General features: G+C 42.4%; 1 protein-coding gene across 1 annotated transcript; it reads right to left on the reverse strand.

The window, feature by feature from the left end:
- Positions 1 to 18: 18 nt before the first annotated feature.
- rbm25a (RNA binding motif protein 25a) lies at positions 19 to 22,647 on the reverse strand. Its single transcript, XM_080784569.1, has 18 exons — positions 22,486 to 22,647; positions 22,052 to 22,175; positions 20,585 to 20,634; positions 20,006 to 20,176; positions 18,623 to 18,680; positions 17,005 to 17,165; positions 15,986 to 16,180; positions 15,113 to 15,196; positions 10,124 to 10,401; positions 9,820 to 9,931; positions 9,460 to 9,549; positions 8,704 to 8,777; positions 7,783 to 7,933; positions 6,604 to 7,099; positions 6,191 to 6,501; positions 3,561 to 3,659; positions 620 to 667; positions 19 to 415 (listed from the first exon to the last, which is right to left on the reverse strand). Exons 2-18 carry the CDS (start codon positions 22,155 to 22,157, stop codon positions 323 to 325), a joined length of 2,577 nt encoding a protein of 858 aa, XP_080640695.1. The 5' UTR covers positions 22,158 to 22,175; positions 22,486 to 22,647; the 3' UTR covers positions 19 to 322.
- Between the last annotated feature and the right edge of the window lie 203 nt (positions 22,648 to 22,850).

Raw genomic sequence — 22,850 nt, forward strand, 5'->3', positions numbered from 1 at the left:
TATTTTATACAATTTAAATTTTTCTAAAAAGGTATTTTATTCATTAGTTCACACAACGGAGCAGTGCCTTTGACATGATGACAACAGTAAATTAAAGCAAAACGTGTCCCATACACTGGAGAAGAAAATAAACAAGTAAAATACATAATCTGGCTTTTGCCTCAACACGTGTCAAGTCATTCAAAGAATGGGGGAGGGTGGTCTTTTTGTTACAGACAGTCTGAGGAGCTGGTAATTATTATGGATAGCAACATGATTTTGTAGTGAAGAGGAAGCCAGAGAGAAAATATCTGGTTATTTTTTCTTCCAGGTATCCAAGTCTTTATTTCACCAGCCCAATCTTCTTGGCCTCCGTTTCATATATTAACAGCCTCCACATTTTAACAATGAAGACCTCTGCTTCTTCATCTAGAACCTGTGGAAAAATAGACAGTTAGCTAGTAGCTGCAATTAACATGATTTACTGTAATAAATATGGTCTACTGTCAGTTTTGGATTAAGCATTTCTGCAGTTGAGCTCCTGGTTCATAAATTCTAATGTCGAGATAAAAAAATAATTCTCTCTCTCGGTCCTGCCTTCTTAACATACAGAGTGAGGATTCTTCCAAATTCCACTCACCATAGCAACATCATCAAGGATACCCTGGGGTGTGCTACGTGCCATAACCTGAGGAATTCAGAACCAATGTTTATTAGTGGGAGACACAATAGCATATGATGCAAGCCACAAGATTCAACACATGGAGCAAGATTCACCAAGGAAATTTACGACCAGGTGTAAATGAAGTGCGTAAATGTCTAAATGAGTGTCCATATTCCGTATGCTCAATCTCGCATGCCATTCATCAAAGGTGGCGTACCTGCCTTCATCTGTGCGCATCAGCGCTGGAGCGCGTTTCACCTCTTTCCCAAGCCCGGTGTCTCCTTGCGTAATAGAACACGCACGCCCATTTCACACCATATAAGGCAACAGGAAATATCTTACCTTGTGTGAAAAATGTCATCACAACCTGCAAAATGCACAGATCTCCAAGCTTAGAACAGTGAACGCGAGATGCACCACATGAACTTGTAGATCAGCTTATTTTGACAGGCGATTCACTCGCAATGTCAACTGACTGAACATTATAAAGTATAGGCTACTTTGCAGTTGCACCACTCGGTTCACACGGGTGATTATTTTTATCAGAGCTGCATTGATTAATGAGAGGGGAAGTCCATCTGGATTACGATTATATCACTGTTGTCTGTTTGAATGCCTGGGTAATGGACTAGTTCTGGACACCATTTCAACCGTATATCCTTCCTAGTCAGAGGTAAGTTGGCTATACTAGTATGAATGGTTCATTTGATGAGGTCGTCAATAATAATAAAATGAGTCGCGGGACATTGGCGTTCTGCTTCATTCCTTCCTGACTGCCAGTAGGCAGTAAACAATACTGAATAATACTGAATATGCCTATCGCACTCCGCGCAAGTATTAATGTAAACAAACTAAAGTCATGTGACGTGTAGGCTGCCCAGTGCCCATGCGTCCCCGGTAGGCTATATAAACATGTGACAGCCTTTTTCACTACCTGACGTGAGTATCGTCTGTAAGTTTAGCTCCTAGAATCTGTACATCAGTTCTGAATTTGCAGGTCCAAAGACTTGTTAAAACACTGTGTCGTGGTGTTGACATCCTGCCTGGGCCTATTGCAGAGAGTGCAAATTGTTGCCCTCTTAAGGCTGTGTAAACGCGGTACTCGCAGTGAGCACGCTCATCCAGCTTGGAAGAGGTCAACGGCGGCTGTCACAACTGCTCCATATCACCATGAAATGGACAATTTGCGGGCTGAAATAGAGCATAAGGCAATGGTACGGCCACCGTCTCCCCTGCCACAGGCAGTCCAGCAGCCACTGCATCCCCCGGCACAGGCGATCCGGGAGTTGGAGGGAAATGATGATCTAGAATTGGATTATGATGATGTCATGTCAACTAGAGCTTCAGACTATGTTCCATGACGAGGATGATATCCCGCAGGAGGACCCCTCCCCCCGAACGGGGGTCTCGGGGTGATCCCAGGTGGAGAGTGTGCAGGCTGAGGATGGCTCAGAGACATCCCGCAGGAGCTCAAGGAAGCTCTGAGAAGGAAGGGAAGTGGTCATGTGACTGGGCTGCGCCATGACACTTTCATGGACACTTTCATGGAAGCCAAACTCACACCGGAAGTGCAATGAATACATGGCAGTGAATGGAGCCGGCTGGACCACCTCATAAACAATTTATGAACAATTGAGACCTTTTGTAAAGTAATCACTTCTGGAAAATAACACAGGTTGTTTTCTAATAACTTACTTTTCGATGTGCACAGAGTGCACATTATATAATTTTATCTGAGGATCTAAACAGCAGCAGGTATGGTTTCGTATCGCGATATTTTGCTGCCAGACAGGAAACGGTGGGAAGTCTTGCGATACTTAAGAAAGGTACTTTGTGCACTTTAGATACCATACCTCTATAAAAATTACAGTGTACACATCAAATAACAACACAGCAGACAATAATGTGTTACATTTTCCAGAAGTGATTACTTTACAAAAGGTCTCAATTCTTCATAAATAATGTTTGTTCATGAGCTGGTCACCGAGCTCTCATTGACTCCAGTGCATTCTGCCAAACTTCCTGGTAGTTTGGCTCCCATGAAAGTGTCCATGAAAGTGTCATGGCGCAGCCCAGTCACGTGACCACTTCACTTCCTTCTCAGAGCTTCCTTGCAGGAGCTCAGGAAGAACTGAGCTGGGAAACGGGCCCTGCACATTGCGTGCAACACTGCAGGCTGCCCTGGCTAAGATTGAGCTGGATGACCCTTCAGCCGCTCGTGGGGCGAGTAACCCGTTCTTCAAACGGGTTGCCACCTCTAAGAAGCCACCCTTTGCTGTCCCACACTCGCCTCACTGCTTAAGTCAGCTGAAGGAGTGCTGGGCAGAGCCAAGTGCATCTGCCCACCGAGGCAAGGATGCAAATCAGAAGTACATGGACACCCTTTTCACATTGACCTGTTATAGCGCCACCAACAGGTGGATTTTGGCAAAACACATTTTTGGAACAAAACGCCTCAAATCATCCAATTGCCATTCAAGGCGTAAGAAGAAATGGCACCCCTTTCACATTGGCCTATTATAGCGCCACAAGCTGACCTGCCCTGGTGGAGCCCCGAGGGGCAGGTTTTTTTATGTGATGACCGATGTCTACATATTTTATTGGAGGTTTGTGACTATTAATTGATTCAGCATGAAGACTAAAGCATGCTAAATGCATTTACACTTTGAGCCCGACCCTGAAAAGTCAGCTTGTCATTTGACTCGAAAATGGCTGTAGAATACCGTACGCTAAATGTCATGGCCCCAAAAAAATGAATTCCGTAAATTGCTTGCTGAATCTGGCCCAAGGTGAGAGAAAACATGCGTTCTAAAACCATTACATTTTCATAGAGAACACTTAGTTCTTAGTTCTTACATAACAATGTAGGGTTCTTCTCATTCACATAGCATGTTTTTATGCACAACTTATTACAGACCTTTGAACAAACAAAATCAACCAGAGTGGCTTCCTCTTCACCGATGTATTCAATGATCTTCTTATTTATCCATGGTTTGACACGGCGGTCCATCAGGGTCTAAATCAGAAAGAAAAATCAACAATTTTGATTTGCTGATATTATAGTTAATGATGTGCAGTGTAACCAACGCCCTTACATCACGTTACGTTACCTAACGAAACTACTTTTTGCAGTAACTTGTAACCTAACGCTTTACATTTCCCCATTCCATAACGGCCTTATAGTTATTGTGCGTGCGTTACCCGCGTTATGTCTCATACTAGCCTCTGTGCCCACATGGCTTCTCACTCGCAGAAGAGGTCATTGATTGGCTAACGTAGGGCCAAACCCTTGTAACGCATACACACTAAAACGCCGGTTGAACGAACATTATTACCACACGCTACAATGGCAAATGTGGATGACAGCGAGATCAGATGCTTTGATGCATTATTCTGAGTACTTGCGGGTAAAGGACAAAAAAAACATTGAGGTGAAATTCAACTTATGTGGTGGACATAAAGCATTGTCCACAGCCAAGAAGAGCAATGCAAATCAAATAAATCAGTCCATGAGCTAGGCTGTCTCACATGGACTAGCAGCATGTCACCAAGAGTCAACTTGACAAAATGATTGCCAGGTATATGTTGTTGAGGAAATGCTTCCCCTCTCAACGGTGGAGTCTGTTCCTTCCTTCCTTTCCACTGGTCAGCAAAATGAAAGTGAAAGCGAAAAGCAGGGCCAATGTACAGAAATACATTTTCCAAATACCTGAACAGTGAATATTCTAAAATGGAAGATGAGCTCAAAAATACATTTGATGAATTAGAATATCCCTCTACCACTGCATATACTCATTTTTTATTAGATTATTATTATTCTTTTCATATTGCAAATTTGCACAGCACCATTTGTTTTGAAGGCAAGTTGAGGCTACAATAAGGATGCCTGTCAACATTTCTGAACATGTTTTATTGTTCCACTACATTTCATAATGTTAGGAGGGAGTTGTCTTTTCTCTTACTGTGCGACAGAACAAAAAAACCTTTTAAATCGTTTTTTATATTATTATTTTTCCAAGTAAAGTAAAGTAACTTGAAAGTAGTTACTTTCATAATTTAATAACTATGAAAGTAACTAGTTACTTTTTTAGATAAGTAACTATAACTATAACTCTTTACTTTTTAAAAGTAACTTGAACAACACTGATGATGTGCAATTCATCTGGTTTAAAGTCAGTGGGTATAGCGTTTTTCCTAATAAAGTATTTTTTCTGTTAGTCATTTTCTCCTCCCATGTAAAGCGTCTTTGGGTACTTAGAAAAGCGCCATATTAATTTCATAATTTGAGATATAGTTATACATATACATTGAACTCGTTTATTGTATTATCCTTTTTAATATTCTCTCCATTTAGTCATTATGCTAAGTTGCCAACCCCATGTCCCTGCCACTGTTGACCCCTACCGATTGGTCTTGGGAGGGTGTAGCTGACATTTTCAGCCGCTTCTTAACTAAAACTAATTGGGAAATAAATATTTGTACATTTAAAAACTGTGTACATTGGTGACTATAACTATAATCTACCTGATCTTGAGGCCTACAAAATTAAAAATCAACTAGTCAACTGTAGTACCAACAAGGTCGACTAGTGGATTTACTAGTCGACTAGTTGCTTAATGCCCTACTATGTGGTAGCATAAGCACACCTAACCCAGTTTGCCACCTGTCCGCTCTTACTCTACGATCCTCGTTTTATTTTCGGGTTATTCAGTGAGGTGGGGGCTATTGTTGTGAGGACATTGATCGTTAGCCATAAGCTCATACCGCTTAGCTCTCGTTAGAAGCAGTTACATGTGCGCAGCGATGTTCACAAATGAGACAAATGATTTCCGACCGTCGGGATGCACGACAGCTCACCATGGACAGTCACAGTGCTCGAAGCTTTAGAGAAGGCTTTGAACATCCTGTTATAGAGCGTCACAGTCCCACCCCCTTTCCAGACACCGAAAATAATTCCCTGTTCATGTTCCTCATAGACTTTTCAAAAAGTATTTATTTACGGTAAAGACGTTTCGCTGCGGACAAAGCAAACTCGAGTTGCGACAAATCATGACAATAAACACAATGTTTTGGCCGATCAAATAATTTGTAAGAAGAAAAACTATTTGATCAGAATTTTTAAGAAGAAAAACAAAACAAAAAGTGTTATATCCTGCCTTTTTATCGAGTTGACTTTGTCCGCAGCGTAAACATCTTTAAATAAATATCTTTTGAAAAGTTTATGAGGAAAATTAACAGGGAATTATTTTCTGGATCTGGAAAGGGGGCAGGACTGCGAGGCTCTATAATACGAACATGTACGTAGTTAGCACCTTTAGTACCTTAGCCTATTGCTACGATTATAATCGTAGATAGCAGAGAAAAAGTTAATGGATAGAGCAGCTGTAGGATACTATTATTATTATTATTATAGACACTTCTTGGCCAGATTTGTGCATTATTAGATTTAACAATTGAATCAATATATAAAATTGTACATTCATTCTGACATCAAATAAATGTTTTACCACAAATAATATAAAGTCAGAGATGCCACTCTCTCCTTACCGAATCAACCATCGTCCAGTCCAGAGGATAAGAGAACAGCTCAGGCCTGGCGGTGGGTATCTTCTCGATGAGGCTCTTAATGTGCTTGCGTTTCTCCTCCGTGTTAACGCTACCTTTGCCCGCCAACAACTCGGCCCCATCCAGGCCCAGACTCTTGTCATCATCGCCATAGTCCAGAGGCACCAATTTTCTTTTACGAGGCGTCTCATCAGTCTCCTCCTCATCAAACTTGTTGAAAACACTGTCGACTGGCGCCAGCTTCTTGCGCTTGACCACGTTGGGCTGACAGGGACTATTAGTATTAGCGGAGCCTGGAGTGGAAAAAGGAGAATATAAGGTTGCAGCACTAAAGCAGAATGAGCCCCTAGTGAATCGTGATTCTATTCCCACTCCGACTTTAGCGCTTCACTCACCCAGTTTCATGCTGACACCGACCTTGGGTCGATGCTCCTCAGGAGGGTGGACATCGGGAGTGTTTTCTCCTGGAATGATTATGCCGCAGGGAGACTCATCACCGGGGGTGTTCGGAGTGGCGTTCCCGCTGCCCGAGGACACTGAAGGAGCAGAGGTGATCGGGCGGAGCGTGGGTTTGAGGTGTGGCTTGGCTTCCTGGGAGTCGTCATCATCATGGTAGTCTTCAGCCTCACCTTCCTCCACATCATCGTCAGAGTGAGGTGGTGGGGCCCGGAGTGCCGGCGGTGGGGCCCGGACTGCCGGCGGTGGGGCCCGGACTGCCGGCTCTGGAGGAGCCCGGTCTGAGCCTCGCCTCTCCCGCTCTCTCTCTCGATCGCGATCTCGTTCCCTGTCTCTGTCTCTGTCTTTATCCCTATGGGTCTTCTCTGGGACCACCTCCTCCTCAGGTTCAAGGGGCAATGGAGGTTTCCGCCTGCGCTCTGCCTCCTCCTCCATCTACACACACATACACACAGTAATCCATGGGTACAAAGAAAACAAAAGGGAACAAACAACTATGATTGAGAAATCCAGGTTGTCGTTTTTGGCATCTCCCATCTGAGACCACAGTGCTAGATGAACCGACAGATATTAGTGTCCAACTGCCCACTTCTAGTGAGGATTACAATGTCCTGTCATTTATTACTTAGATCAGTTGACCGACATTTTAACCCTTGCCTTTGTTCCATATTATTATTATTTTTTAAACATATCTATATATATTATTTTTTAAGAGCATTCCAATAACCTGCAATGAGCATTTACCAAGATTTTGTACTATATGTATTAAATATGTATTCTAACTTTTACAAAATTAATTACTTGATTGATCACACAAAAATCACACCCGTGTGAACTGAGTGGTGCAATTCCCCCCCCCCCCACACCTCTCTCTCTCTCTCATTAGCAGACAGCAGGCACAGCACTATCCCTCTCTGTTTCTGGCGCCCCCTACTAGTACTAATAAGTCATATACTCGTGCTCAGATACAAATAGGTAGGTAGGTAGGTACGCAGGTTGTAAGCTGGTTGTAGGAGTGGTTGCACCACTCAAAAATAGATATTATTCCTTCCAGTAAAACTCATGCTGCCCAGATAGGAGGGTGCATTTCCCATTTGAAATATGCGAGGTATTCTCACCCTCTGTAGTTCGGCATCAGGGTCAGGGTGTCCCTCAGCCAGCAGTCTCTGTCTGATCTCCTCCAGCTCCTCCTTCTCCCTCTTTCGGTCTCTCTCATCCAGCTCCACTTCCTTTTCTCGGTCACGGAGGCGCTTTTGCAAGGCACTGCCCCTAGTGTCACAGAGGACAAAGAAAATGTGAATAGTTGCCATTATGATATTCAGGGGTTGACACCAACTTCAACTGCCCATGGGAAGTAAATAATGCGTTCGGGCAAGTGGAGTTTGCTTTCAGGTTGCCCAGGCAAGTGCGTTCCGTCTTCAGTCAAATTATAGGCTATTCATGAAGAACAATGCTACCTTTTCACAACTAGCAGTTACACTCATTCCGGTTCTTGAAAGTGAAAAGAACCTGTGTGAACCAAGTGGTGCAATTCCCCTCTCTCTCTCTCTCTCTCTCTCTCTCTCTCTGCTCCGTTAGATTAGCTTTATTATGGACGCGCTGCCGTCCACCTCCCATTATACAGGCAGACTAAAAGCTGAATAAGTCCTAATCTACGGAGCTCTCCGTGGTTTGGTCAATTAGCGCGATTTTCGGAGGTCTTTGCTGATAATCCGGTGGTCTAGATGGAAATATTGGTGCTTTCTAGAGCAAGGATGGCTGTATTTTAGCTCGCTAGCATTGACGCTAGCAACAACATGTTGCTGTTTCTGTGCTGCGTGCGCAGCCTCACAGGCACCAGTGGTGCACGCGCACATGCATGGCACTACACACACGGGTGCGGGTGTGCACGCGCATGCATGCGCACACCACTCATGCTCATTGTACGTACGTATGTACGTACCACGGTACACGGAGCTGTAAGCTGGATGTTGAAGTGGTTTGCACCACTTAAAAACTGGTCACAATAAAAAATCAGTTGAATTTGAGCACCACCTTACCTGTAATATTTTGGATCATCTCGGTCATCATCGTAATCTTCCAAGAACTCCTTAAGTCTTTTGGCTTCTTTCATCTGAGTTGCAAAAACATCATATTATTTAGTTGCACTACCTGACTAGGTCGGGTAGTGGCAGGGTTATGATTTAAATCTATTTGACAATAACGAAATCTCTGTACTCTGCGTGATGTGTTAACTTAAGGTTACGTCTACTAATGCAATGTCATGTGGGAGGAAGAATGTCTTGTTACTTTGTTCATGACGTCTGTTCTAGCTTACAAGACATGTACTGAGTGCATCTGCCTTAGGAGCACTGTTGAAAAGAGCATGAGAGAGGTCATGCATCAATCGAAATTATCCGAAGCGCAGAGGTGTTTTGTGAAAGTTGTTTACCTTAAATGGAATACCCAGCAGAATGAGCCAATTCAGATGGGGGTAAACAGATAACCAACCAGGTACACAAATGTTACTTTCTTGTGATTGATTTAACCGTGGTATCCCTAGTTTGGGAACGTTATTATAGTCGGGGAAGCTCACAATGAGGTCCTCCATGCTTTGTGAGCTTGTAGATTGGCTACAGCCAATCTACTTGTAATTAGTAACAATCTACCAATTGTTGTGCGGCAAAGTCCATAGCGCTATAAGTCTATAGTGGTTATCCTTCAGGCAGACATTGTCCAAACCAGAGGTACTCGGTGCCGGTTACAATAAATGGCGAAAACGTTCATATGATTACTGGTATGCATTCATTTTTTACCGTTTCACGTCGCCTCTCCTCCTCCCTCTCAGTTTCTTTACTGTAATCCCGGGACTTCTTCCTCTCCCGGATCTCCCAGTTTTTGAGGCGCTTTGGGAAACCACGACAAACAGATTGAACCAACAATAATGTAATTTAACCACAGTCATGTTAATAAAGTACAGAACCAGTTACATACTAAATTGCACCACTAGAAATAGCAGAAGTCAAATCAGACTTGTGGTTGTTGAGGAAGCAGATTTCCCTTTTTTGTTAAGTCCAGGGATTCACACCTGCAGCCTTCTGGTCAGATGCCTGCCTCTCTAACCTATAGGTGTGGGACACTGAAAGAAAGACCAGCATCATGGATGTTGAACAGACCTCCTGGTAAGCAGCCTCCTTGTCCCGAAGCCTCCTCTCAATTCTCCTCCGTTCGTACACATCCTCCTCATCTTCATCACGGTCCCGCTTCTTGTCGTCTCTGATCCTCTCTCTACAGGAGAGGATGCAGACACCAGTTTTACACTAAATCTAATTCTCAAAGCTGGGCTTCACTACACACTGCTATGATAGTATTAACATTAGTATAAGTTTATTATAACAGACTTTACATAAAATTAGGATCCACCAAGTAGAAGGTAATACTAAACCTACTCCAACCATAATTACACCACCTCTTCCTCACCTGGATCTACTGCGGTCCTCGCTGACATCGCGACTTCTCTCCCGCGTCCTCTCACGTTCCCTCTCCCTTTCTTTCGTCCTCTCCCTCTCGCGTTCACGGTGGTCTCTGTCCCGCTCGCGGTCTCGCTCACGCTCCTTGTCCCTCTCCCTCTCTTTTTCCTTCTCGCGATCGCGATCACGGCGTTCCCTCTCTCGCTCACGCTCTTTGTCTCTCTCCCGCCTCTCTCTCTCCAAAACCAGACGCTCGTTTTCTTTCTTTCCTTTCTCCTCCTCCAGTTTCTGCAGGAGTCCAACAGGAAGATAGGGAAGGGTTAAAGGACAGTGAGGTACTCGGTTGAAAACATCTTATGCCACAAAAATAATTTCAACAACTTAAACATTTTTACATTAAAAACAAGAAGCAACTACGCCAACATGAATCACGCAAATAATGAGTGGTTTTACAGTCCCTGGATCAGCCTGGTTCACATACTGCTGTGACTCTTTGTCCTGTGAGTCAAAAGGGCAGCCCCAATTAAGAGGTCCTCCAACAGTCATGGTTGATTCCTCCATGGGAGGAGTGCTCTGGTGGTTCAGCAGCTGCTCGGCCCAGGTCTCAATTTCCAACCAGCAATAGGCTAAGGCTAATATGGCTTGAAAAATGTCTACAAATGCAGCAGCACTGGGTTAGTGTTTGTCAATACACAGAATCTAATGTAACAATCCCTTCTGCTGTGTTGCCATTATAACCAGCCTACATTTTAGATCAGTCTAGAAAAATATCTGACAATGTTGTGGGCTTTGTTCACCAACAGTATTGCAGTACCGATGTAGTTCTTCCTTCACTTGACTGGAGATGTTGAATGTCAGCGTGTTCAGTTGTAGTTATGTTAACACATAACTAATGTATTGCATGTTTTTGCCACCTAGCTCACAGGTATACGTGTCCTCTGCTGTCTTGTTTCGTATGTCCTGTGGTGAGCAAAGTATTCATTGGTCAAATTCATATAGCATCCAGTCAATGAGTGCCATGGTAAAGCCCGGAATAGATGTTTTTAAAGCACATGTGTGCTGCTTTGAACAGGCAAAATGTTCAACCTGTTGAGGGATTCATATACCACACAGCACCATAAATTAACCTACATAAACGCTTCAATTAATATACATACACCAATATTTTAGAATATATCAAGTAGGGTTAACTTGTAGTCGATTCATTAGCTTTAACCAGAATTGCGGTGTTCCACATTTGATTATGGCTAGGGGTCTGTGCCCCATATTCTTAGTTTCAGGTCACTCTACTTTTCCGTCTAAAATAAGGCAAAACTACCCAGAGAAATTAATACTGGGAAAATGGGAAAAACTGAATCCAGTGTACAAACAGTGGCAAGGATTCATTTTCCACTAACAAGCCATACTAAAACCACTTTCCTGGTTTGGTCTTACCTAAGCAGGCCAAGTGGGTTACAGCTTTATATAGAAGGCAGAAGGCTCCTCTAAGCGAATTACATAAGCTGGTACTATGTGTTCTATACAGAGCCATGTGAGATGCAGAAGAGGTGGTTGGGCCAGAGGGTGTCAGTACTGTATTGTAGACCGACATCCTTAACCACAAGAACCCTAGCGTTTCTAATCTTGAGCGAAGTTTTGGAGTGGACCGAGAATAAACACCCAGTCAGCAGCCAAATACGTATAGGTTTAAGTGATTCAGCGATGACTATATAACTACGTTAAGGCCAGTCCACAGTACACCAATGATTCCCAATGCCATCCACTGCAGCGGTCTGAACCACCTCATTAAGTCAAAAGTGTCACAATCGCAAGCAACAAGTTGCAATGCATTTCTTTCTAATAAAAAATTCATTGGTCACAAATTTGTGAGCATTGTATTTGTGACACTAATCTGCCATTCTAACATGTCGCACGCACACACACCTCACTTTGTCACTGTCCAGTTTACGGACGGCCCATAGTTTTATCCCCTATCCTGGAGAGACATTAACAATACTGTTGTTGTGAAGTGGCAATCGGTCACGGCTTGGCTCCTGGGTGTATACCGTTTTATATAACTGCAAACCAGTTTTAGGATTCTGTTGCCAAGTGGTTGCAAGTTGAAATTATTACTTTGCGAATCATTGATGTGGACTCTGCTAAAAACCTGTTTTCATACAATTTCTTTTTAGAGCAGAAATGTTTTTCACTACTAATTAGAATAACTTTGCTTTTAAAATTGTTATTTATTTGTAGACCTGGGGTTCTGCACAGCCCCAGGATAACTCGTTAAGAAATCTGTCAAACACCTTACACTACATGGTAAAACATTACAGCATCTTTAGATCTGTAAACTGAAATCTAAGAGATACCGCTTCATTGAAATAAACCTAAAATATGGATCCTCTTCAAGCTAGTGGTGTGCAACTTACAGGTGATGAACTAGGGTTTTCAGCACTTCTCTGCCTCTACAAATCCTACAGGCTAAGTATGAGAGGAAAAGCAGATCAAAAGTGAAGACAAATAAAAGAGGAAAGAAAATGACTTTGTAACACCTAGGACCAGTGGCAGAAATTCATCCAAGCACATTTCATTTAAATACACAAAAACATATTATTAAAAAAAAACAAAAAAAAACAAACACATATTTGGTTGAACAAAGGTTGGCACTGTATTGCATTTGGTCAATAAAATTAAAAGCAGTCTTACCGGTTGGTTGTCTTCTAGTGTCTATCTGGACTCCGCAACCCAACAAATACATGAAACTCAACATAGGGAGGCCCACAGTTCAAACAGCCCTCTTACAAAAAACAAGTACCGTATATAATGGACTATGTCCTTGCTGTATCTGGTTTATGTCCATACATACAATAAAATGTTTGACTATGGGTCACACTACTGTTAAGCAATGAACATCCGACCAAGACAGAGACAAAGCGAGAGATGGGGATTTGAACTGAAATGCTGCTACAAGATTGGCCATTTTGCTCTTATGTCACAACCTAGATGCCTCATTGGCTGCTGCAGTTCACTGGAGCGACCTGTATCACACCGTAAGGTGGAAGTCCAGTGGAAGTGCGGAAGGCACGCTGCGTCGCCGATACTCAAGTGACTTCTGGCCAATCACAGCGTGTCTTTTTTTTTAATCAATTCAATCCAAAAGGAGCTTTATTGGCATGATAAAACAAACGTTTAAATTGCCTCTGATTGGCCTACCGAATGTCATAGAAGCTTGCCTCTTCTGGAGATACAGACGCCGCAGAGCCCAAGGAGGTCTGTCTACCTTTCTATGTCTATGGGCACGAGCAGAATGTGGTAAATAATAATAGAGGCCTCAATCTAATACTACTTCTTTCAGGTTGTTTACAGAACCAAATCAGATGGGGTGTACCACATGATAATAATTTAGTGAGGGAGATAAACCTTTGTGTGGTCTTGCTGGCAGTGCAATCTGTACCAGATTACTGTTATTCTGGTTGAAACCCCTCACTCAATCCTCAAGTATTATATAATGTAGTACAACCTGCCAACTGGTCCTCCTAGGGTTAAACAGCAAAAAAGATATATTGATCCGACAACTTAGTAAAGCCTGTGTTTTAACCTAGGTTCTTCTAAACTTACCTCTCATGTTTCACCGAGAAACACATGGCGAATTCTGACACTGGCAAGTGTTGCTTAGTAAACCTGATGTTTTGCCTAGCTGAATCTAACATTTAATACGCCAAAGGATGCGTATAAAAATAATGAATAATGACTGTACCCAAAATAGGGATGTCAGTTTTAAAAAGGTTAAAATCTTAGCTATAAAAGTATAGAGAGATTATAATGTCCATACTTCCATGTTCAAAGCCAACTACTTTGCTGGGGGAAGCTTTGCAGTGAAAACCATAAGTAAAGGACCTTTATATTATTGAATTAACACATTTGAATCCATGGATTGATTACATCCTCTTCCATGTTTGAAACAGAAGCAGTGTTGCTATGATGATACGTTATGTTAATTTATATTATTATACACAGAACAAAAGGGGGAAAAGTAGAATAAAAAGAGGAAGAAGACAGCACTCACCTGCTTTACTCTTCAGAACTCAGAGTGCTGTGGAGGGACGCTCCCTGCTTTAGTAACATTACAGGCTGCTGCGTTAAAGCTGCTGCAGTGGTTAGGGTTATACAGTTTGTGTGATCCTCAAAACACACCATTTATCACCTGAGGACCTGCAGAGGTTCACCGAGCTCCATTGACCTTTTCAGAGCCTGAACTTTGACTACAACATGTCATATTGATAGAACACGGCTAGGTATCTTTGGTTGAGGCACTGGCTCAATTTAGATTTTTCTGGTCCTGCTAGTAATGATTATTTTGTCACCCTGTATCGTCGCTGTCATGAGAGGGTTGAGCAAATAGAGATGAAGAAGGAGCCGGTTGCTTCCTCTGCAAGCCCTCCAGAAGGGAGCGCCCACGATGTGTAGATATTAAATGGAAGCTTACTTACATTTTATCCTGGCAACCTTTTCCCAAAGCTCTGAGATTCATCTTGCTTTAGTCACCAAATGAACTCTACCATATTGGTGGGGTTTAATCAATAGATTAGCTTTGATGTGAATTTTACATTTAATGTCCATGCACTCTGTGTGATGAATGTAATTTGTACTGCGATAAGAAACCTTTGGACTCAAATCAGTACGTACCTAAGACAACATTTTTCTTTGGAGACAATGAATTAAGAGTAGTCTTTGAATGATGGATATATGTATGACTAGTCTTCAAGGCGTCAATAAATGCAGCAAGACTTTTGGAATATCACCAATTGCTTTTGTATCTTTATTCCTTTATGATCTCATGTCAAATATGTGCATGAATATGCAACCTCTAGGCTACAATTGACACTGAATGAGAACAGCTATATGGAGAAAATTACATCCATATATTTGTATTTCAGCTCCAGCTAATATATGTTAAGACTAGTCTTTCCTCCAAAGACTATGTTGAGAGAGGCAAAAAAGCAGTTAAGTACTTTACCTTGTGTGTGTCACGGAATTTACTGATCTCTCTTGAAATCAGGTCTCTTTTGTCATCCTCCATTTCCATGGCATTGATATCCTCCTGACACAGAAGACAAAAAAGATGCAATGCATAATCATTGATGCTTGCAGCTATAGCATTCCATAACTTGTCACTGTAGGGCAGATACCTTGCATATCCATAACCGTTACTTTTCAGGGGAAACTAGATAAAGTGCCCCTCGGGGCACAGGTCTCCACCAGGTCAGGTCAGGTTGTGGCCTCCTGGTGGCGCTATAATAGGCCAATGTGAAAAGGGTGCCATTTCTTCTTACGCCTTGGATAGCAATTGGATGATTCGAGGCATTTTGTTCCAAAAATGTGTTTTACAAATTTCCACCTGTTGGTGGCACTATAACAGGCCAATGTGAAAAGGGTGGGTATGGGATATATTCCTCAGCCTAGTAGAAAAGTCTGTGAAAGATTTCACGTAAATTGCACGCTGCGTTTATGATTTGAGGCTTATTGTTCAAAACGGGCCAATCCTGCAAACTTAAATTGAAAGCCAATGTTAGCCAATTAGGATGGAATATGAAATATCGGACAGATCCGTCTTGAACACATGACTAGGATTTTTGGCCTTCGGCCTGGTGGAGACAATAAGAACATAATATGCTTCACAAGAACAATGTTGGTATAACTAAGAAAATATATTTTTTTACATAGACAACAGATTTCACTTCATGGCCAATGAACACACAAAAACGTGCCTTTACAGTCAAGTAAAACTCTAGCATAAAGAATATATCTTGAGAGAGGGGACATTTAGGCTTACTAAGTCTCAAGACTTTCCAGCTACAGCAGCTGAACACAACATACTAGCACAGGGTACCTCCTCTTTCTTCTCCTTCCTCTTCTTGTTGCGAGGGTGACTGTCTGAGTCTAGCGAGGGAGCGTTGAGCTCATTGGCATACTCTCTTATGAGGCCCTCTATAGACCCCTTCACCACCTGGTCCCTGCGTTTTGTCTCCTCGTCAAGGACCTCTTCTTCATCGTCGTCACCATCTTTTGCTCCATTACCTGCTCCCTAAAATTACAAAAAGGCATAGACAACGCAATAAAGCTGTAGAAGAGACGAATAATGGCGGTGGTTGAAAATAAAAATCTGTAATTTCCAGTTCCAGGGATAGACAATAAGGGAAATTTGACCACACCATTATAACCACTGGCCCGGGATTTGTCAGAATTTATTTATTTTTCTCCTTTTTTTGAGTTGGTGCAACCACTCCCTTACGGAGCTGTGTGTGGGTGGCTGGGTGTCTGGGTATGAGCACGAAAACAGCATGGTTGTTTTTCACCATCTGTGCACAACCTAACGCGCGCGCGCGCACACACACACACACACACACACACACACACACACACACACACACACACACACACACACACACACACACACACACACACACACACACCCCCCCCCCCCCCCCCCCCCCCCCCGGTGTTCCAGTTCAACAGACAGTGTCAAACTGTATATATGATGCTTTTGGGGGTGCCAGTACATTACAGTGACAGTACAGTAGAGGGTACAGTAGAGGAACATCCACACGGTAACTGTCATTTCTCAACCGTTTCAGACGCGACACGGCACGCCGGAACCGGCCCAGCCCCCTGGGCACGTTCCTTTCAATTATTGGCAACTAAATAAATGAATGACAAATACTGACAATGCTACTGATTGGTTCATTCGGTTGCAGTTATTGCAGATAGCCAAAATGCAATAAAAATTATATTAGACAGGTCATTCAGGATGGCAAAATGAAGTTGTCCTTTCGGGGAGAAGTCACTAAGTTTATACAGGGATATTACCCTTGGATTGCAGTGACAAACAATCTAGATATGATAACACACCCCGTTGGCACTCTTCTTCTTGGCCTTCCAGTCGTCTAGCTGGGACTTGGTCTTGGCGTCTACTTTGACCAGCAACTTCTTGTCACCCAGCAGAAGCTCATGAAGTAATCTCAGGGCCCGAAGTGTCGACTCAGGCTCCTTGTACTCGCAGAATCCAAAAGCTTCAAAGACAAAAGATGTGTTACACTGACAGTATATGGACCGCATTGAAAATTCTTCGCCGAAAACCAAAAAACCAAAAATGCTGAATACCAGAACACCAAATGTGATTATTTTTATGTGACAATTTTAGCAGTCAGCCTGCATGGGGTAAATATACTATTGCAATGATTGCATCATCACAACAAACTGTTTCGGTATAATATTTTGGGCATTTAAATTCTTTCTGACCGAAACCAAAATGTATTCTATTTTTGGCTTAATAATTTGGTGGCCGAATCTTCGGTGCATCACTACTACAGAAATAACTGATCACACAAAAGAGACATTTAGCAAGGGGATTTTACAGAGGAGGGCGTGACAGCAGAAAGGTTGGATATGATTCTTGGCCATACAGCCAAGTACAACTAGTCTTAGATAAAACTAGAAAATGTGACCTTTTGGGCACAGGTCTCCACCAGGAGGATAGGAGTGTGTGATGTTTAGGAGTAATATAAACATGTTTTTGTGTGTGTGTGTGTGTGTGTGTGTGTGTGTGTGTGTGTGTGTGTGTGTGTGTGTGTGTGTGTGTGTCGCGACTTGGCCTGTTGTAGCGCCACCATGACAGTGATTTGAAAACTGGCAAGTGGCATTTCTTCCTCAGCCTAGTGGGAATATGCATGCAGTTTCACCACAAACTTTAGAAGCCAATCGTAGCCAATCAGGATGGATTATGAGAAATCAAACAAACCCGTCTTGATCACATGACTATGGAGAGCGTAGTGTACCTATTTGCATGACATCTGGATAAAATCTGAAGGAGTAATATTAGAAAATGTTCTACATATGTTGACCTCCTGGTAGAACTATATCTAGGGAGTGTGCAAAAAAGGTTTTACACAGATCTGTGCAGTTAGAGGTGAAAACACTAATCGGCCAGTTATAGTGCCACCATGAGGCCGAGTTGAAAATGTTCCGATGGTATTTCTTCCTCGGCCTAGTGGGAATGTGCGTGCACAATTTCACGGAAATCACACGATGTGTTCATGATTTGCGGCATTTCTTTTTTAAACTGAGCACTCTTGCGAACTTTGGAAGCCAATATTAGCCAATCAGGATGAAGTCTGAAAAATGTGAAAGACCCATTTCGTTGAATGGCTCTAGAGAGACTGTGTACCAATTTGCGTAATGTTTGGACAACATCTGTAGGTGTTGTTTTGCACAAAGCGGCCTCCTTGTGGCGCTATAAGAGGCCAATGTGAAAACCTTGGGGCAGAGGTTCAGCTGTGGCATTCAGGGAGTGTGTGTGCAGAGTATGGCTGCGATCAAGCCAACGGTGCCGGAGATTAGCTGTCCACAGACGGACGGACACAAACAAACACACAGACGGACGGAAGGAGTGCAAAACATACTCTCTCCCCATGCCGTCTGCCTGGTGGAGACAACAATGCTTCCAGAATGCATCCACAGGAATGATTACCTTGCAGTTTCCCAGAAGCACCTTGGACCCTCTTCCAGCTAAGAACAATGCCACACTTCTGAAATATTGGAAACATAAAGATGACAAAATTCATCTGTAAACAACATATGAGTTTGATAATACAAAATAAAGCTTAATGAGATTTAGATTGTAACATTAACAATACCAATTTTGAATTAAAATATATACTATGACAATGAAGCTAGAACATAACTCACACCATGTGTACAAAAAACACCTGCCTGCTAGAACTGTCGGGAGTAAAATATAAGTCAGGGGAAAAGAAAAAGAAATTATATATGTATATATATTTCTCTTTGAATGTTGAAATTTGAATGCCGTTTTAATTCTTGCCTCCGTAAATGTATGGAGTAAGGCATCTAATGAAGAATAATTGCTAATGCATTCATCACGTCACCATTATCATCAATAAAGTTTGAATGCATGCACTGCACAAAGCAAGTTAATATGAACGTCATCAAAGAAACTTTCATGACAAAAGCGAAGGTTTCTGTGTAACATTGTTTACTCTGTTGCCAAGTTGTAGACAACGTGGATCTGTGGCTATCAGCACTTGGACCGGTGGATGGAGAGCCCGCTTTTATTAGGAAGCATACAGGCTGTGGAACAGTGGATGGATCTAGCCATGTACATCAATCTTAAAGTAGCCACAATAAACCCACACAAGTGAGAAAAGCACAGCCGCTTACAAAGCAACGCAAACCAGCAGGAGTTTCTACTGTAGATCACCTGCCATGTTATGAAAATGACCGTCCGAAATGTGGATTGTGCTCGGAGGGTGCGACATACAAAAGCTTAAAAGTTAAGAGTCAGAGGCATTTCCACTCACCAAACCACACTGATAAACCAGTCTATTCAACGTAAGAGGATGAACTGCACAGCCAACGTCGATAGCCAATGGCCATGATGAGGTGCGTCATAGCCCTGGACGCGCGGTAAGTTGAAGCCTAATATTACTCTCCTCATATTAAAAATAACCCTGGAAATGAACCTAAATTAAACACTTAACTAATATAGTTGATTTCACTAATTTGTTATAGCATATGTATGTGCATGTGGTGTTTAATATTGTATAACTATACATTATTATATCAAATATTTGAATATTAAATATAATAAAGCACTGACATACGAATGGGATAATAGAGGAAAACTGACAGCGTCCTTGTTGGCCCGAATTGAAACCGCTGCATGCCGTGCATTACACTGCAATGCATAGCATGGGTTGGTAACTTGTGCCTAATATTGCACCACCACTGAATGGGGCTCTAAAACAATCCTTAAATTAACAAAATGGCAGTATTCAAATGATGTTGCGGAATGCAGATCACCATAATCTCATGCACAAAGCCTAGTACTCACCGCTAGAAGCTGTCTGACCAACATATCTGAGGCTTTTTCAGAGATGTTGCCTACAAACACTGTGGTAGTAGGACCACTGCTGTTGTCCTCTTCTTTGCGAGGGGCTGTGCTCAGCTCCTTCTTAGGAAGAAGCTGCTTCTGTGCCATAGAAACTGCAGTGGGAATTAGCATCTGCAAAACAAATAGGAAATCAAATACATGCAAAATTCCTGATTTGACAACATCACAAACAGCCAATGGTAGGGATAGCAATAGCAGTCAAATGGTATTGCACTCAATAGCGAATACAATATTTGGTCAATTCAAAATTACAGACCATACTCCACTATTCATGTTTAGTTGCTAAACATTCCTGAATAACAAAGTCAATGTTGACTAATCTAAGAAAATGTTGACATTTCAGTTTATATATTATTGCTTTCTCCAACAACTATTTTTCAGCTACACTTTCCAACTCAATATGCACTTTAAAATAGCTCAATGATAGCGTAATTAACAAAAAAAAAACAGGTTTCAAGTATTGGGGATAATAAGCACAACATAAAAGGCATGTAACAGCTACACAACCTTCCAACTTACTGTAGGTGATTGGGTCATTATTCCCATATGGACTGGAATCATGGGGGTGCCTGGATGTGTGGAGACGACATAAAATCAAATAAGCAATCAACAGAAGTTCTCATGCATCAGATAATTTCCCAGACAGTGTTATGTTAGTGTCAATTACAGTCTAACAAGCCAGAGTAGCTCAAAACCATAATGCAATACTTTGTTTTCAAGAGCGTTGTGCGCAAACATCACTAGCATTACAAAGTTAAGATCAACTACTAAAAAACCCTACCAATCTTAAATGAACGCATTGTGTCATAGTCATTTGACTTTTTTATTGATCCACAACCATTTTAGGAACACGTCTTCCCATCACATGCAGCATTTAACCACTTGAATCCCGGCATTCATATTCAGGGGTAGCCCCTCTCGGAACCCTACATAAAGCTTTTATGAAATTTGATTGTCGCTTTATATAGGGTTCCTGGTCATGATAAGATTTTCTAATGCGATTGTTGGAACGCGGATATAAACAAACTCATCGTTTAGTCGATCGGCGCGGTATTACGCCATTTTTACCTGTGTTGACTTACGAATGTGCGAACTATAAGTACCTTACATACCTCTGATAAAATCTCCTGTGTCGCGGAAGCCGTTAAGTATTTTTAATCCATGTTTGATTAAAAATGTCGCTTTGATTTCCTCTTGTTTATTTACCGTTTATTGTACCGCCTCCCGATGTGCGGTTGGCTTGTGCCGGCTACGTAATAGCTATAGCACCACTAGCTAGCCAGATAGGCAGTACAATTAGGTGTCAATAAACACGGTAGGAAGAAGCGACATTTTTAATCAAACATAGATTAAAAATACTTAACGGCTTCCGCGACACAGGAGATTTTCTCAGAGGTATGTAAGGTACTTATAGTTCGCACATTCGTAAGCAAACACAGGTAAAAATGGCATAAAACCGCGCCGAATCTTTTCTCCTTACGTGTTTACATTGTATTTGTGTGTGCTTGTGTGTGCGTAACTGGTGGCAGCCCAGCGTGAACCAGGACCCAATGGGTAAAGTAATCAAAGTGTCAGAAACTTTACTACATTTGGGTTCTGCTTGTGGGGCTAATTCAGGGGGGGAACATCAGCCAAATATAGAATGCCTGCAATAAGCTCAAAGTTTGCAGATCTGCTATTTTGGGGGACAAAGACATTTGGCATAGAATCCGTAGTCGTAGATGATAAAAGTGGTACAGATCGAACTCAGATGCACTTTACTAAGTCTAGACAAGAGGGTTTAAATGGAAAGAAACCTTTGTATATACATACATAGTACAGTTATTAGAAGATTAACGCCCTTGAGATGCATGATCAAATATTCGTGGGGTCCTTAGCACAAAAAAACCCCAATGATTCATACATACAAAAATACATGCAGACAGACGAGAGCTCTCCCAACGCTAGCCGCTCCCATCCCACAAGTTCACATTGAGCATTTCATACCTGGTGGTACCGCCTGGGGGAAGCCTGCATATTGGGGAGGTGGCATCCTCGGGGGAAGCTGAGGGATGCCAATCTGTTGGCGATTGAGGTGAGGAGGATACGACATCCTGTCGAGTACAGGGACCTGGTGGATAGAAGCAAAGGGCAGCCGTAAACGAGCATGTCCATTGACATTTGGTGGAGTAGTAGTAGCAGCATTTAATCACTAGTGTGGTGTCACGTTGTACTTGCCACTGAATAACGTACAATGGTCAACTTAAAAACAACTAAGCACACTCGGCAACCGTGGAACCAATCACAACGTTACTATTATTGGCAACTGAGCTAGTTATTAGCATGGTTATCAAGCTGACCGCGTTATGCTAACGCTACCTGGCTACCCTTCTTTGGCCTAGCTAGAAAATGTCAGCTAGAGGCTGCTGTATTCTACTCACCCCAGAAGCAGGTGTGAAGTGAACCCCGTGGCAATTGGTTTTATGACCCGTACCAATGTGTTTTCATGAATTCCGACGCGCAGTAAAACTTGAGAATGGGATATATCCCCGGGAGGTTAGCGCAGAACGCGAAGCCACCAAAACTGTGAGTGGAACCTATTCTTTTCGATTCCGAAATGCATTATGGGATACTAGTACCACACGTTGAGTGTAGTCACCCTTTTAAAACACTTGGGGGCGACAGAGTTCATGCTTTGTTGCTAGATCCAGCCAGACAAGTCGGACAGACCCCTCCTTTTATAGACCACTAGAATTTCGCCCCCCTTCGGGGGGCTCAATCCTAGTGTCGTTGCAGCGCAATATGG

Source organism: Protomyctophum bolini (genome assembly GCF_963924005.1).
Source record: "Protomyctophum bolini genome assembly, chromosome: 15".
Lineage (NCBI taxonomy): Eukaryota > Metazoa > Chordata > Actinopteri > Myctophiformes > Myctophidae > Protomyctophum > Protomyctophum bolini.